The sequence below is a fragment of the Acanthochromis polyacanthus genome, chromosome 6 (assembly GCF_021347895.1).
Source record: "Acanthochromis polyacanthus isolate Apoly-LR-REF ecotype Palm Island chromosome 6, KAUST_Apoly_ChrSc, whole genome shotgun sequence".
Taxonomy (NCBI): Eukaryota; Metazoa; Chordata; class Actinopteri; family Pomacentridae; genus Acanthochromis; species Acanthochromis polyacanthus.
Genome location: NC_067118.1, coordinates 18,664,501 through 18,682,703, shown reverse-complemented (window position 1 = coordinate 18,682,703; position 18,203 = coordinate 18,664,501). Strand labels below are relative to the sequence as shown.

The 18,203-nt window shown below is 39.8% G+C and overlaps 2 protein-coding genes across 2 annotated transcripts in view; one reads left to right on the top strand and one right to left on the bottom strand.

Moving 5' to 3' along the window:
- tti1 (TELO2 interacting protein 1) overlaps positions 1-3,073 on the bottom strand; it is a 39,553-nt gene extending 36,480 nt beyond the window's left edge. Inside the window, exons 1-2 of the mRNA XM_051949106.1 lie at positions 2,944-3,073; positions 405-1,144 (exon numbers count right to left, since the gene is read on the bottom strand). Of these exons, the coding sequence (XP_051805066.1) occupies positions 405-1,130 (726 nt within the window). The 5' untranslated portion in view covers positions 1,131-1,144; positions 2,944-3,073. The remainder of the gene's footprint in view (positions 1-404; positions 1,145-2,943) is intronic.
- A 438-nt stretch (positions 3,074-3,511) lies between these two features.
- Positions 3,512-10,088, top strand: zgpat (zinc finger, CCCH-type with G patch domain). Its single transcript, XM_022211118.2, has 7 exons — positions 3,512-3,679; positions 5,269-5,903; positions 7,326-7,459; positions 7,670-7,834; positions 7,986-8,108; positions 8,764-9,169; positions 9,650-10,088. The coding sequence occupies exons 2-7, from the start codon at positions 5,320-5,322 to the stop codon at positions 9,786-9,788; spliced, it is 1,551 nt and encodes a 516-aa protein (XP_022066810.1). The 5' UTR covers positions 3,512-3,679; positions 5,269-5,319; the 3' UTR covers positions 9,789-10,088.
- The last annotated feature ends 8,115 nt before the right edge of the window (positions 10,089-18,203 follow it).

Below are 18,203 nucleotides of genomic sequence, written 5' to 3'. Positions count from 1 at the left end.
TAATATTTTGAGGATTTCATGAGCTGTAAGATGTCATCAATATTTAATTTATGTGTACTGAGTCTAGAATATATATATATATATATATATATATATATATATTTATTTCACTTTGAGCAATGCCTGATGAAAAATATTAAACCTTATATTCGGCGATGTCTTATATGAGATACACTTATACATAAAATTCAACTTGAACTGAAAATAATAATACTTACAGTTCTAAATACTTTGGTGAGATCCAGTCAAAATACAAACACTGTAAGAGCTGATTCAGAGAGAGGTCTCTGACTATACAGGGACTAACCTGTAACAAGGTAGATTATAGCCAGAATATATAACAGTGCTTTTGCCCTGCTCCATCATTACATAAGGACATGTAAATAAACACAGAGATATGTTACCTTGATGGCTCTAACAGTGACTGCATGGCCTTGTCTCAGATCTCCTGTAATGATCCGGGTTGAAGCCGTAGTGATCCCAGGTAAGAATGAAGCCATGGTGCTGCCTACAGAACATTGCTCTTCTGAGGATGGGACCACATGCTCCTGAGTACAGTCACAGTGCAGAGTCAAAGCCTGGAGGCACTTCAAGGCCTTTGCCTGGATATCGCGAGATTGCTCTTTCTCTGCTAAAGCTAGCAGCAGTGATATCGCAGCACCCAATCCAGGCAGCATAATTGGTTCAAAGAGTTTGAAGACTATATCACCATAGGCAGCATGAATCAGGGCATCCAGGCACCTCAGCACAGCTGATTTCAGCTCCTCTGACACATCTGCAGGCTTCCCAGGATCAGTTGGAGAGCAGAGGCAGAGGCAGAGCTCTGAGAAGAGGTCATGGAGGGTCTCCCAGCTCTGGACACAAGTGTTCTCCAAAACGTGGCTCATGGCTTCGGCCACAGCCTGCACCAGCTTGTCCTGCCTTGGTCCAGGGACTTTAAGGACAAAGCGAAGAGGGAAGAGGACATACTCTTGGAGCTGCTGCAATGTTGCATCATTGACTTCTTTCAATTGGCTGTTCAAAGTCTCTACATTAGTCACAGTGGGCTCTCGGGTGAGCAGGACACAGGCTGGGCGAAGGTAAGCAAAAGCGATCTTTGGATCACTAATCTGAGACATGGCTGAAGGCATCACAGCAGGGGCCACTTTAGAGAGGGAGCATGGACAGAGACATGGAGAATGTTAGAGGTCAAACAAAAGTTCAACTTCATTATTTGTCCCTTGAAGGGCGATTTGTTATGCAGTAGCTACACAAGCGTTCACAATAAAAACAACAAAAAAGCTATTCAAAGAAACACGCAATAAAAACAATGAAACATCACCCAAAACATAAAATAGACAGGTGCATTTGCAGCAAGCTAGGTCATTTAATCAGGTGTACTTCAGTGCAAACAGCCGCTTAGTCAGTAGCAGTACATAACTTTAATAGATAGCAAGACAGGACAAAGTAAAGTACAGCAGCAAGACAGGATAAAGTGCAGCACAGGACGTGATAAACTACAGCAGCAAAAACCGTGTATTACCTCCTTCTCTTCTCAGTGTTTATAGCTCGGATGGAGGTAAGCACAAAGGAGAATTTGTACCTGTTTTTGTGACCTGGGTTACCACCAGACGAAGGCCGGAGGGGAGCAACTTATACCCCTGATTAATAGGATGAGTAGCATCCATAAGAATAGACTAAGCCTACAAACCCAATACAGTACATTGAGTGACAAGCATTATCTGAACATTGAGCTTACCCCTGTGCAATATTGCTCTAATGCCAAATTATTCAAAATTGCATTTAAACTAAAACATCTATAATCTGTATCATCAATGGAGGTCTTCTAAAAAATAATGTCATAGATTTAAACCTAACTAACAAGTAAGACTTATGATATTACAAATCAGTGCAACAAAACATCATTATTACTGGGATTCAAATCTCAGATATTTTTTTTCCCAGTGTTTTGCATATTTTCCTCTATTTTTAAAGACAGACTCAGGTATAAATGATGTTGCACAAGGCTGTACTCGCTTATATTGCATATTCTTAACAATAAGTAAACAAAAGGGGACAGAACATTTTAGGGGGTAACAAATGTAAAGCCATTATCTCTAAATGCTGCTACTGATGATGATGAAGGAAAGAAAACAGAAAGGAAAAAAGAAGAATATGGTACATATCATCATAGATCAGGGGTGTCAAACATATGGCCAGCCAGAGGGAAGACTTTGGAAAGTGTAAAAAAATACAGAGAAGACTGACTGCAAATTGTAAATGTGTAAAATTTGATATAATTCCTAGATCTTGACAAGTTGTTTTGATCATAAAGTAAAAATATACATCGTTTTGTTCCAGATAACTGTGACTGAATGTTTTGTGTCTTTGTTGACATACTGTGATCTGTAAGTTATAATGCACAAATGATAAACTGAGGATTAATATTGTTGAAATTGCATGTGCTTTTCTCAAGAAACTTCATGTTGCTCATAATGTTTAGTAAAAAGACAGTTCATTAGATGTAAACATTTTCAGAATATAGTTGTTGCACTAAAACAAAGGGGAAACTATTGAAGTTCTGGTTATTTATAGATTACTATGCTCTGATTTTACTGGTCCAGCCCACCTGAGATCACATTGGGCTGTATGTGGCACCTGAACTAAAATGAGTTTGACACCCCTGGCATAGATGCTGCTGATTGTGACAGTCATGATGATGTTTGACACTACCTTAAACCTGCCCTGGATTTAACATTCTTTATCAAGCAGTATTAATTTAGCTATACGCAGGTCTGTCGACTCGTTATTGTATCCAAATGACTACAGAAACACAGACAAACGTGAAGTGAAGACAATACACACATTACAGGAGCATGTGTGAGCAGTAAGAATTAGCTAATCGATGCAGTTTATGAGCTGAAGCTGCGCTGCAGTTCAAGCGTGGTTAAACATTCATACTACCTTCACACCAGAAGCTTTACTGGAACCACGACTCCGAACTGTACATCCACTGAAGAGCTTAACTTTCACATGAAACATAAAATACTACAGTGATGAAGTTGCAGGCTAAACGCGACGTCATTAAACTGCGTCAACGTCGCTCAGGTTTGTCGCAATCGGAAAACTTCTAATGTCTTCAGAATATAAGAGCAGACAGTTTGAAGGTGACAAAGAATCCCTATAAAAATGTATAGTTAAAAATTATTTTACTGGAAAAATATGGTCATTTTGTCATTAACTTAAATACATAAAAATAAATTCAATATTTTTGTGGTTAATACTCCCTTTTGACGACAATTATTTTACTGAAGTTGTTTAACAATTTAAAATAAACCACTTCTAAGAAAGAAAAATATGACCTTCGATAATCTCGTGTAAAATGGTGTGTTCGGCATCATTTTAGGGATTATTTCAGGACTAGCAAGTTGTATGTTATTTTTATTCTCTCTGTAGTTTGCTTTCACAAGTACAACCCGAAGTCCTTTAGACGTTCACCTTTATTTTGAAAAACAAAACTTCATTACGGAAGTTCACCTTTCTAGTTCGGTTAGCTTGGCACAGAACGGGCTCTGGGCTAACAGTGTGTAGTGCTCCATTAGCAGGATTTATTCATTTGAAAGTACTTATATTATTATCAAAGCTTTTTTTATGGCTGTCCTTTTTTCCGTCGGTTCCGACAGCTAGTCCAGTTAAAAAGGTAACGCAGGTGTTATTATACTCATTTGTTAAAGGTAGCCTCTAAACGGCTAACAGCTAAACCAGTCTCCGATAATGTTATAAACAGTACAATTCTGGTGTGATGGTACCTAATTACAAAGAGGAGCTTTATGAATGACACGAACTTTTCCATAGCATAGACACCCTGCACTGAGCAGTTCTTATGGTTGAATTCTAAAACATTTTTCTTGTTTCAGTAGGATTTTTTCAGTCACACAGCTGTGCTTCTTTACTGTTCACCAATACTCTGAAGTTTCTGTCTGTTTGCAGTCATTGCCATAAGTAGATGGGTTCTATCCAGGATTAGGAAAGTACAACACATCCCACCTTTACTGAAAACACTTTTCTGACTGCTGGTGTTGCAACAAAATGTGATCTTACCCTCCTTCAGCATTATCTTTCTGTTGCTGCACTCTTACTTGCTGTGTTTACATTATAACAACTCAGTGTTTTTCAAAGGGTGAAATAGCTTTAAAGGACAAATTCAACTCATAATGCAGTTTTCCCTTTGTGATTGTTGCCTCAACATTGTCAAATGTTATTAATTCAATAAAATGACTCATTCATGAAGGTCATATTTTAAAGATTATGGCCCAGGCTGATTGCGGATGTAGTTTATTTATTTTATTTGTAATACCCATCTGTAAATCGTTTATAATTTGTGTAAACAAGTGTTCGCCATACCACACACATACAGCCTGAACATTGGAAATAGTACCATATAATTATTGTAAATTTCATACTTGATTACACTATGAATTGCAATGATTTTTTTGTCACAAATATTTGGTTAGAACGAATGTGACTTTTTTTTTTTTACAGAGAAACAGCTTTGCTCTCACCACAGACGTACAGCTTTGTTTATTTGCATGTTGTGACTGTTATAGAGCAGTTTTAGATGTATATAAAGTGCACAACAAAACTTTAACCAGAAGCACACAATTTCATCCACAGCAGTCAGTTTTTGGCACCACACTGGCTTTGTGTGGTATTGAGTTCAAAGTATTACTGCTTGTTTACTATGCCTTAAATGGAGCGGCTCCTAAATATATTTCCAAGCTACTCGCTGGCTATATTCCAACCCAATGCCTCAGATCATCAAGGATGTGTTGGTCCCTGGAATTAAAAATAATACACTTCTTCTCTCTCAGGCTTTCGGTTGGTGACGTTTTGTGTGGGTGTGTGCATCTTTGTGTACGTTAATGATGCAATCCATGTGTGAATACTGTAGCAGGAATAGGAGAGAGGTTATAGAAAGCTGAATTTTATGTGTGTGTGTGTGTGTGTGTGTGTGTGTTGTATGGGTGGCTGAAAGATTACTTATGTGGAATAAGTGTTTTCTGTCCCATCTGTTTGATTTTTTTCTATGTTTTACTGTAAAGCACTTAACATTAACATGTGTATGTAAAATTCTTTGCAAATGAAACTGATTTGACATGAACTATGGCTGCTTGTCGTGAGAAAGAAGAAAATACAGCTGTATCAGCCACTCTCCTTCCTCTGTTTACATCTCTTGACTTGCTTTCACCTTAAATCCCTCATCTTTTTTTCTCTTCTTTTGTGTTTTAGAGGGTTGATGTGGTAATTCCTGTCCTGCCTTGTGAAAGGTTGACACCTTTCATGGATGAAGAAAGCCTCGAGGCAGCTATCACTGCCTATGGTGCCCAGCTGCAGCAGGTGGAGTTGGCCCTGTCTGCTGTCGAGGACTCCACCCAGCAGTCAGACCTGCTCAAACTGAAGGAAGACCTTCGCCAGCTTATAGAGCTCACTGAGGCCAGTCTAGTGTCCGTCAAAAAGAGTCAGTTGCTGGCCAGCCTTGAGGACAGTAGTGGACCAGAGGCAACAGCTGATACGAACGGTACAAATGGTGGTCTGGACTCCGAGTTTGCTGCTTTTTACTCTGAACTGGGGGAGTCGTCAGGCAGTAGCTCTGATAAGGCGGGAGAAGGTGGGGTTGTGGATTGTGAAGACGAGGAAGAAGAAAATGAGGAAGAAGAAGATGCGCTTAGTGGTGCCAAAGTAAGAGCGCCCTACAGGACCTCATGGGGGACACTGGAGTATCACAATGCAATGGTGGTGGGGGCAGAACTGCCAGATGGAGATGAGGCACAAGTAAGAGTACTCTACATCTACCCCACCCAGAAGTCCATGAAGCCCTGTCCATTCTACCTGGAGGACAAATGTCGCTTTCCAGATAACTGCAGGTAAAATCTGGCTGTTTTTCACACCCACATCTATAGCAGGTTATTACATTCATTTAACTTACATAAATCTGCATGAGTAGCAACTACAGTCTGGCCATAATATTTGGATACTGACACGGTTTTCAGCATTTCAGCTCTATACTCCACTACAATGAATTTGAAATGAAACAGTCATGATGTGCTTTAAGTGCAGACTTTCAGCTTTCAATTAAGGGTTTTTACATTCAAATCAGGTGAACAGTGGTGGAATTACAACACGTTTTAGATGTGCCCTCCACCTTTTTACGAGATCGAAAGTAGTTGGACAGCCTAACATAATCATAAATCAAATTGTTACTTTTAATATTTAGTTGCAAATCCTTTGCAGTTAATGACAGCCTGAAGTCTGGAACCCATAGACATCACCAGACACTGGGTTTCATCCCTGGTGATGCTCTGCCAGGCCTCTACTGCTGCTGCCTTCAGCTCCTGCTTGTTTATGGGGTATTTTAAGACATAGAGACCTCATGGAGAGTGTTCTCGGTCTGGCCAACTGTTGTGAAGGGGTTTTTCTTAACCAGGGGAAGGATTCTTCTGTCATCCACCACACTTGTTTTCCATGGTCTTCCTGGTGTTTTGGCATTGCGGAGCTCACCAATGCATTCTTTCTTACTAAGAATGTACCAAACAATTGATTTGACCACACCTAATGTTTTGCTATGTCTCTGATGGGTTTGTTTTGTTTTTTCAGCCTAATGATGGTTTGCTTCACTAATAGTGATGCTCTTTGGACTTCATATTGAGAGCTGACCTCACCAGATTCCAAATGCAAATCCCACACTTGAAATGAACTCCAGACCTTTTATCTGCTCCTTGCAAATAAAATAATGAGGGAATAACACACACCTGGTCCGGGAACAGCTGAGGAGCCAATTGTCAATTACATTTGGTCCCTTTTAAAAAGGTGGAGGGCACATCTCAAATGTGTTGTAATTCCTCCATTGACCTGATTTGGATGTAAATTCCCTCAATTGAACGTTGAAGCATATCTTGATTGTTTCATGTTAATCCATTTTGGTGCTGTACAGAGCTGAAATGCTGAAAATTGTGTCAATGTCCAAATATTTATGGACCCGACTAAAAAATTTCATCCAGTTTCTTCTGACCATAGCTTAGCAAGTTACATTAAATGTTTTTTTTTGTTTGTTTGTTTTGTATCTCTGATCTGTTAATTTACATTTCTGAAATAATTCTTCTAACCTATATGACAGTAGAGCGTTTTGTTGTCCTAAATTGTGTGTCTGAATTTATGTTCTGACGAGATTCATTTATTGAAAATCTGATTTGAGGAAGACCTTTAATCCTTGATTATTAACTGCATAATCCACTTCAATCTCCATTCTGTCAAAAAAGAGTTTCTAAAAAACGTTCCTGTTATTGAAGGTTTTCTCATGGCGATGTGGTGTATGTCTCGGAGCTCAGAGACTTTGTGGAGTGTGACCTCAGTAATCTTGAAGAAGGCTCTTCCTGCCTGGCTCGACATGAGGACGGCATCTGGTACCCAGCCAAAATCACAGGTAGTACAAAAGCTGCTTTTGCCTTTACACTTTGCAGTAAACTCTGGTCAGCATTTTATATGACTGCTAATAATATGAACTCCATTTCCCAAAAATGTGCAAGCCATCTGAATACAGTTGCACAGTATAGCAAAAAGAACCAGAACCATAGTTTATGAAGTGCTTCCTGTTTGTATGATTTGTTGACTGGAGTGTTTTCTCCTGCTGCAGAGATTGACAGTGGATTCTACACTGTGAAATTTGACTCACTGTTGCTGAAAGATGTTGTGGTCGAGGCCGACTGCGTTATCCCACCGCTGAGAGAAAATGACCCGCTCTCCTCTGACTCTGAGCTGGATGAGATTGGAGATGGAGACGCTATGGGATTCGCAAAAGGTACGAGGAAAAAAAAAACGTGGTGAAACAGCTTTATAATTCTACCTGCCAACAAAAGGTTGTGCATTTTGATGTGGCTTAGTTTGTTTCCTGCTTTTTTCTCCTTGTCAAAACAACTGACTACAGTTTTCTTTTACTTGCTACTCCACAGTTATAGACTCCACAGTGGAATCCACAGAAACGTCAAACAGTGCTACTTTTGGTGGCTGGGAGGCACATACCAGAGGGATCGGGTCCAAGCTTCTGCTCAAAATGGGCTATGAATATGGGAAAGGTCAGTACAAATGTGCAACAGTGATAACGTTTTACAGTCTGAAGTCACAGTATTCTCCTGTTCAGATATTATTTTTGAGGTTTGCTTTTTTTATGAAACAATACAGTAAATAAAACAAACATGTAATATATTTTATTTGTATAATGAGGTGGTTGCTAGTAGTTATTGGGACACTAGGGGGCAGCAAGGATCACTGAAAAGGTCCAGTGGAAAAAGGTCCTTAGAAAAGTGTTTCTAAACCTACATAGTCATAATAAATCCTCTTAGAATACTCATCTTATGTCAAAATGCTTAGTGGTGTAGGCACACTAAAACTGTTTATACACAGAGAATTAAATCATGCCAACTGCTGGATAAGATCCCAGAAGCAGCAAGCACAGAGATACTGAACTACAGCATATGTTGCACATGCTTCTGTAACATTACAGAGGCTGGATGAGACTGTGGATCAGAATGAAAATGCACTTATTTATATTCACATGTTTGTAATAAGTAAATATTCTCATAAAAAGTGGTTATCAGGCTAGCAGACGTACGAAAGGAAACTCATTTACATTCAGTAATGCACTGGAACATAAAAGTTTGCTACTGTTCCCTCAAGAAATCCAATGCAGTGTTTTCTCCTCTTCTGGACTGAGTCGATTTGTCTTCTCAGGCCTGGGAAAGCTGCAGGAAGGTCGAGTAGAGCCAGTGATGGCGGTCGTCCTACCCAAAGGTAAGTCTCTGGACCAGTGTGCCGAACTCACCCAGAAACGCACCCAGAGCAAAGCCGCTAAAGATGGCACAGGCCATCCAAAGCGGCGCAAAAAGCCCCGAGTCGCCACCAGAGGGGGCCACACTGTCTTTGACTTTCTCAACCACAAGCTCGGAGGCAAGAACGCTGATCCTGCTGAGGGGGGTGCTGCTGCGCCGTCAACAGCGACTGGGGTGGAGGCTTACAGGGGAGGGCAAAGCACCAAGAGGAGTCTAAATGTGAAGCTGTTCCAAGCTGCTGAGAGGGTGTCCCAGACTGAGAGGGAGATCCAGAAACTGAATGAGTCACTCAGCAGACAGACTGGAAGGTCAGTACTGAAATCCCAATATGTTCTTATTCATTGCACAATTCTTTATGTCTGATTTGACTGCTGTGGAGGCTGGGATTGGGAAATGAGACTGAATGAGTCAACATGTCATTAATGATAAGTTAACTGCATTGGAATTGTTCCGTGTCTCCCCACGGTTCCTCAGCAGCTGTTATCTCCTGCATCATGAATACAGACACATTAGCAGCCATTGTGTAACTCGTATATATGCAAAGGCTTACACAACTATAATTTACTGTGAAAATGAGCACTAGTTGCTGTGATGTTCCTGTCAACTAAAGTGGTAATTAATTTGAATTCACAAATAAGGACTGTGGGAGTTGTGTGAAAATGTAAATAAGGTGTGAATATTCGAGATTAGACGCTTGTTTCCAGCTTACTCCGGAGAAAGCAGCTCAAACCAACTTGACTCGTCATCTCTCCCCCTTCCTAATCTATTTGTTCCTTGTGTGTGCAAAGGGATTCATCCAGAGTGAAGCAGCTGGAAGAGAAGCTGTCAGCAGCCCGCCGGCTGCTGGCCCAGCAGAAAGCCCAGGAGCTGTCCATCCAGAGAGAGCACAAGAAGGCTGACACACACAAGAAGATGACTGAGTTCTGAGCTCAGGTCTCTGAAAAACTCTGGAGGATAAAGGGAAGCACAGCTTTCCTGAATTGAACTTTTGTTTCTTTGCCATTGTTAGTTACTTCCTGCACTGTTTTACCAATTTATTTTAAAACATTAGTTCTCACTGGCTTCTCTTTAGGCAGGATGGGTCTGCTGATCCTCATTTTACTCAGCATAGATGACTGCTGGTTTCAAACTGTACACAATAATGATTAAAGCTGATTTTTATTCGTAATGCTTATTTTTCCCTTTGTCTGTTATCCTTTACAGAAGTAAAAAATTTATTTGGAGAAACTGCTGTCCATTTTCATTTGTTTTAATGAATGAATGAATGTTTTTTTTTCTCAGACACGAAGAAAAAAGGCACACAAACAAATCAACATATTCAAAACAATAAAACACAACTAAAAAAACAAGCATAACAAAGCAAAAAATAATAACCCAACATATCCAAAAAGTAGTACCATTGGGTTATTTACTCCATCATTCACTCAGTACCCTACCACCATAGTTATTTATGTACGTATTTACAAACAAAATAGAAAATAATGTAAATAAACAAATATTAAATAATCTCTGATATACCAGTGTCAAAGTCACTCCCCCCCGTGGATCAGGAAAACCATATTTCTGTACTGCTTTTTAAACTGTCGAGCTTACTTGACCTCCAATCCTTTCCATACACCTTCACACAAGTAAACTCCAGCTCAGGAAAGCTGTCTCTACCACAGAATGTTTAATGTCGTCTGTGTTATACTTGTCAGGCAGAGGTTTCAATCATTCTGGCCAGCAGCTGCTCCGCCGCTAAGTGCAGCAGACTTTGACTTTCACCCTGCTTTTAAAATCACATCCTCAGGAGTTGAAGGACCTTTGCGCAGTTTTGAAGTTATGCCCATGACTCTTGCAACTCATACACAGCATCTTTGAAGCCACAAGCGTAACCTTTCTATTAAATAATGAATGTGGGGAGCAGCTTGTCTGCTTGTAAGTCTGACACACATTGTCTCTTGGCAGGTCGGGTAGTGACTGCGTCTGCCTCGCTGCCTTTCAAACTCAAGTAAATAGTTGTGATTTATGTAACGCGGCTGTAGATTAGGTCTTCATCCTGTTACATCTGACCAGTTTTTAATCTTAAGTATGACATGGCATAATAACAAGGCAAGATTAAAAACAGCAACTTTTTAAACATCTGCATTCGTAAAATATCATGAGTCACATTGTGCTGAACTTTAGTGTGAGCCTGAGTCCATGTAACTTAGAAACTGGTTACCATCAGCAAGCAGTTATGTTTGCATCTTATGGGAAACAGATAGTCACATGAAAATGCATTTTAAAGCAATATTAGCAGAATGAGATAGAGTGCAAGCCACCCATGAAGTCTGTGGATACTCTGAGGAGCAGAGGGCAGCCACACATGCAGAGCTTTCCCAGTGTCCTGAGGGAAATCCTGCTCGCTCTGTTCTGTTGAGTGGCAGCACCTTTACAGGAGGGATCACTCTGTATTTGCTGATGGTTGTGGAAAATGGCAAAATGCACTGTGTACATTGATTTAATGGGATCCCTCGAGGGTCTGTGCTTCACGCTTTACCCCACTTACGAGCCTCGGGTGTCTGAGGGTATTGCTGCCTGGCCATTAGCTGGTTCAGGTGTGTTGTCCACATTACTGAGCGTCTGCATGCACAGCACACTCTTGCCGACGTCTGTCTCATGTATGGATTCAGACGGGCCTATTAGGGGAGATTTCACTGCTAATCGGCACTTATCAGAGCCTGGATTATGTGATTAAGGAGGTGTTATGGGGGAATTGATTGGGAGGCCACCTTGAGTGACATTTTACTCGGGAATTCACATTAAGCTGTCCACCTGAGGGCTGCAGGTCTACAGGGGTTAGTCTCTGAATGTGTAGTAGGCCGAGCATTAAAATACTTTGTAGCTGGTTCAGTCACACATTTAACTGATGCTGAATAGCTAAAAAAAATATATTATTTTTGTTTGTTTGTTCATCATTGTTGTAATCGTTTTACACCCGCTACGACAACTGCTAGTTCATGTGCATACTGCAAATGTACTGTGCAGTAAATGAAGACATTAAGTAAATGTGATTTTCACTCTAGCATGAGCAAGTTTATTGTCACAAAGATGGAGACAAAACATCAAAAGTGACTTTGTAAAACAGGAAAATCAATCTCACATTTAAAGTGTGGAAATATCAGAAACAATCAAATAAAGGCAGGAACAATGCTTGGACACGTATTTAGAATTAGATTTACAGTATTGGTCAGACGTTTGGGGTCACCCAGACAATTTTATGTTTTCCATGAAAACTCACGCTTTTATTCATGTGCTAACATAAATATACAGGGGTTTTCCAATCATCAGTTCACCTTTCAACACGATTAGCTAACACAATGTAGCATTAGAACACAGAAGTGATGGTTGCTGGAAATGTTCCTCTGAACCCCTATGTAGATATTCCAGTAAAAATCATCTGTTTCCAGCTCCAACAGTCATTTACCACATTAACAATGTCTATAAAAAAATGTTTTTCTTTCAAAAATAAGGGCATTTCTATGTGACCACAAACTTGTGCATATCAATGGAAAGTTTTCCCCAGTGCACGTTGGAAGGGTTCCTGCACAACTTTCTCATTACAGAAATCACACATTTCGCGATCAGAAAGTGATTTAAAAAAAGATCATGCTTTCTACATTCTTCCAATTCTTCCTGTAGCAAACTAGCTAGTCAATAGAGTTTATTTCTATAGCAGAAACTGAATGGAAATGCATACAGTATACATCAGAAATGAGCACATCCTGTGCAGTGTCACTGAAATGTCACGATTAAAAATTGTATAACTTTACAGTAACTGCAGTATTTCCAATCTGAGAAGCAGATTTTATTGAAAACACTGGTCCCAAAGTAGAAACACTGGCCCCAAAGTAGAAACTCGATTGAACACACCGGTTGTTTCCAATCAGCCTAACTCCATGAATGTGGTTAGAGCATGAGCTTTCCCAGTTTTGGACATGTAGGCTACATGTCGACGTTATGTCTCCACGGGGAAAAGAACTGCCAGATGAATTGAAAACATCTTAATTTGAGGCTTCACAACGATGAAAAAGGATCCAGGAAGATTAGTGAGCAACTGAAAATCTATGAAACACATCTGCATCAGTAATCAGGAGCTGTACAACAAGACACGGTACCACGAAACAGAGCTGCGGTGGTTGTCCTCCTAAAATGACAGTGACAGTGCAATACTTGCACAATCTAGCTCTGAAAAACAGGGAAGCAGGTGCTTCAGACTTGGCAGAAGGGTTACCAATCTAAATTAGGAATTTATGTGACAGCTCAGACAGTGTGAAAGACTTTGCATGACCTCAAAACTTTAGACACGTCCCAAGAGAAACGCTGTTTTCCTTTTTGGCACTAAGCTGCAACACTAAACTTTGCCAAAATGCAGGAGAAGATTCTTGATGTATATTGGAACTACATCCTTTGGTCAGATAAGGAAATAAAAAAAAGAAAAAATCAAATAAAACAAAAAAACGTACATGGGGTCCAGCGTGTTTGACCTGAACCTATTAAGGACTACCACAGTGAATGCAAAGTCCCAGCTGGAGAGCACAGAGTTGAGAGTGTGATGATAAAAAGCTGCATTAGTGGAAAGGGTGTTTAAAACATGACATTTATAGATGCACCATTAATGAATGTAAGAGAACAAAATATTGGCTGACAAGATGACTCTCAGTCTGCAGAAGCTTGGCAGAAGAGAAACATTTCAGCATGATAATGATCCAAAGCTCACTGCCAAAATCACTCAACAGGTTCTAGAGAAGGAAAAAGTGAAAACTATCACCTGGACAAGTATGTCATCTGACATGAATCCATTTGGGGTATTTTAAAGAGAAACATAGAGCAAAACAACCCCTCCATTAAAGAACAGCTCAAAACAATATGTCTGAAGAACATCAGAACATCTCTCTAGAAATGTGGTATCCTCTATAACAAGATTGATTACGTCTGTCATCAGAAATAAAGGTGTAAATACAGGAAGTTTTGAAAAAATTAAAATATTCGGAATCTCTGTAATTAAATGTATCGTGATCTTTGTTGAAAATGTTCCTACTATGGGACTTTTGAATATAGTAAATCTAAGGCTTTACTTTTTAATTTAACATTTGAACAAATATGTTACTGTTCTACTCCACAGTTATGCAATTACTGTAAGGAGATACAGTTTTGAATCATTGAAGATTTAAGTGATACTACTCAGGGCTGTACTCACCTCTATTGTATACTGTAGCTTAAAAAAACACACACGCATTTTAGTCTCTTGCCAAGCTCCAGCAGTGTAGTATGACCAGTGGAGCTTGTGGTGGCTCTCCTGCAGGCTGCCTTATGCAGTCAGGCTCAGTACTGGGATGCAGGGAAGAGTTAGAGCTGTTTCTCGGTCACAATGACAATTGAGCTAATAGTTTAACAGCTCAACAAAGCAATAGGAGACTCACAAGATCTCTTTCAATTGCTTGCATAAATGAACGCAGTACAGAAGAGGCAGTAGTCTTTCCGAGCATCTTGACAAAACCTTTTTACACACTACCAGTCAAAGTTTGGACACACCTTCTTGTTTCATGGTATTTCTTTAATTTCATGACTATTGACATTGTAGATTCTCACTAAAGGTATCATAGTTATGAATGAACACATGTGGAATTATGTAGTAATTAAAAAAGTGTGAAATCAGTTAAAATGTGTTTTATATTTTAGATTCTTCAAAATAGCCATCCTTTGCTTTGATGACAACTTTGCACACTCTTGGCATTCTCTCAATGAGCTTCATGAGGTAGTCACCTGAAGAGGTTTTCACTTGGCAGATGTGCCTTGTCAAGGTTAAATTGTGGAATTTCTTGCCTTCTTAATGGGTTGGGACCATCAGTTGTGTTGTGCAGAAGTCAGGTTGGTTCACAATTGACAGCCCTATTTGACAGCTGTTAGAATCCATGTTATGGAAAGAACCAATCAGCTAAGTAAAGAGAAACAACAGTACATCATTACTTTAAGAACTGAAGGTCAGTCAGTCCACAAAGTAGCAAAAATTTGAATATATCCCCAAGTGCAGTCATAAAACCATCAAGTGCTAAAACAAAACTGGCTCACATGAGGACTGCCGCAGAAAAGGAAGACCAAGAGTCTCTTCTGCTGCTGAGGATAAGTTCATCTGAGTCACCAGCCTCAGAAATCACAAGTTAACAGCACCTCAGATTAGAGCCCAGATAAATGCCACACAGAGTTCTGGTAGCAGACACATCTCTACATCAACTGTTCAGAGGAGACGGCACCAATCAGGCCTTTATGGTCAAATAGCTGCTACGAAAACACTACTAAGGAAAAGCAACAAGCAGAAGAGATTTGTTTTGGCCAAGGAACATATGGAATGGACATTAGACCAGTGGAAATCTATGGTTTGGTCTGATGATTTAAATCTGAGATCTTTGGTTCCACCCGCTGTGTCTTTGTGCGACACAGAAAAGATGAATGGATGGTCTCTACATGCATGGTTCTCAACATGAAGCATGGAGGAGGAGATGTGATGGTGTGGAGGGGCTTTGCTGGTGACACTGTTGGGGATTTATTTAAAATTGAAGACACACTGAACCAGCATGGCTACCACAGCATCCTGCAGAGACATGCCATCCCATCCGGTTTGCATTTAGTTGGACCATCATTTATTTTTCAACATGACAATGACCTCAAACACACCTCCAGGCTGTGTAAGGGCTATTTGACCAAGAAGGAGAGTGATGGAGTGCTGCATCAGATGACCTGGCCTCCACAGTCACCTGACCTAAACCAAATCGAGATGGTTTGGGATGAGATGGACTGCACAGTGAAGGCAACAAGCATCTCTGGGAACTCGAAGACTGTTGGAAAACCATTTCAGGTGACTGCCTCGTGAAGCTCATCGAGAGAATTCCAAGAGTGTGCAAAGCAGTAATCAAAGCAAAGGGTGGCTACTTTGAAGAATCTAAAACATAAAACATATATATGTATATGTGGCTATACATGTTCATTCATAGTTTTCATTCCTCCAGTGAGAATTTGCATGAATAGTCATGAAAATATAGAAAGCACATTCAATGAGAAGCTGTGTTCAAACTTTTGACTGGTAGTGTATACCACAGCCTTTCCCCTCAACTTCACATCAGCGTTTAATACAATCCAGCGTGATTTACTTTTGAGGAAAAGGGTTCAGTGGCAGTTAGATCCATAAGTTATTTACTGGTACAAGTAATTTCTCACTTATAGAATACAGCTGGTAAAGGTGAGCGATGTGCTTCCTCCTCAGATCAGACAGTTCACCTTTATCATTTACTTTGTTCATTGCTAATTGAGTCATTTGCATGCCCACTCGCTTTCTTTCAAAACACTGTGAGAAAATACTCACAATTCCACCTTACAGTTCCTGCTGACTGACAGAGATGACTCCACTCTGTAGCAGGGTACTACTGAGGGGTTAATTGAATGGGGTGGCAAAACTGCTCTCATTAATAACACATGAAAAATTGAGGAAATCCTTCCTTATATCGGTTACCACCAGAGACAGTTCCAATGTAAATATCAGACAGATCTCTTCTTCTAATTATATTTGTCCTAAGATAGATTCTTCCCTTTAATGGATTCCTCATATAACATTTATTTGATACAGCAGCGTATTTACTTTCTTTGTAGGCTTAGATCTTTTGGAGCAAATAGCCAGATTGGGCTTCTATTTTTTAAATCAGTGATTCAGCGTGCAATGTTGTACTGCAGTACAGCCTGGTTCAGCAACCTGTCAGTGAAACTTAAAACCAAACTATATAAATAAATTTGTACTTGTTCAAGGATTATTGACCAACCTCTAGAACACTCTTGTCAGCTTCTCACAGCAACAGTGTGCTCAGACCTGCTAGTAATATTTCCTCTAATCTTTTACGTGGCTTAAATAGAAAGTATCAACTTCTGCCCTCAAACAGGCGATTGAGAGTCTCTCGTTTTAAATGTTTCAGGCTGAGGAGCTCCTTTAGACATCAATACATTCTCCTACTGAAGCAGGATTAGTGTATTACTAGTTGCTGATTTTGTCTATGTATGTTTCTTAAAATTGTTATTTATATGGTCATTATGTCCAAGTACAATCGGGTAAACGATTACATGTGAAATGTGGTCATGAAAATACCTCTGATAAAGCTGGTTTTCAGGATGCACTTGGATTTCAGTCTAAGCTAATAAATTATATTGTATCTTATGGCACTGTACTGAGTGGAACTTGAGTTGGACTTGTTTAGTCAAAAGTCAAAAATTATCTTTCATGCTCAAATGTAAAATGTGTTTTTGTGCCTACAGAGAATATAACTACCTCAGCTGCAGGATTCTAATATTTTCCTACAGAGTTTGGGCCACAAATATATGTGTAAATAAATGAGAATGGGGTCAATTATTTACCAAAATGACTTTCAACTAAACTAGTACACTAGATTGTTCAGATCATCATAATATGCTGCTTCCTCTTTTTCCTCTCACTGGTGTCCCTCTACTAACATTGGAAGGTGCAGGTAGAGCCCTGCCAACGCTTCAGGCCCGACACCTGCCCTGGCTGATCTGAAAGCCCCAGAGCTTGACTGCAACCTGCAGCCTAGCTCCAGCTGACCCACCAGCTTGAATTTTTATTGCTGTCTTCTGTCTGTTTTTGCCCATTGCAAGCAGCCATGTTTGCTCGTACAGTTCAGTATGAGTACAGCTTTTTATGTACATGTGCCAGTTGGTTTGAGTGAAATCAGGGAACAAAATATGACTTCAAGTAAAAAGTAAATATCCATGCAACTATTCCACACTATGTTTGACTCCACACCCGATCTCAGATTCTAACATTTATATTTAAACATGACTCTTGCAACACGTATTACAATTTCAGGTTACATCAGAGATATAAATGTTTCCACTCAGGTTCACAGTCATGGTAGAAGTGGTTTAATGGCTAAGATTGCCAATAATCTTCTGACTATTCCTTCCTGACAGACACAGGATGTACTGCACCCAGCTGGCTTTGAACCTTTTTGCTCTACTGTGAAAATGTTGGCCTCATATTACTGGTTTTCAGACAGTGAGTCTTGCTGTGAGTGAGTCTCATTTAAGTCACATATGTGGTTTATAGTAATAAATTATTTAAATTTAATACCTGAAAGTGCAATGAAAGAAGATAAAATGAAAATGTGAAGCGCCCAGAATGAACTATGTCTCGCTCAGCTTTTCAAATACAGTCTCATTAAAAGGGATTCTTTCCCCTTCATTTTTTAGAGCCTTTTTTGTGTTGTAGATTTATTTTGAAAGTGATCAAAATCAACACTTTTGACCATCAGTGTCACTGTC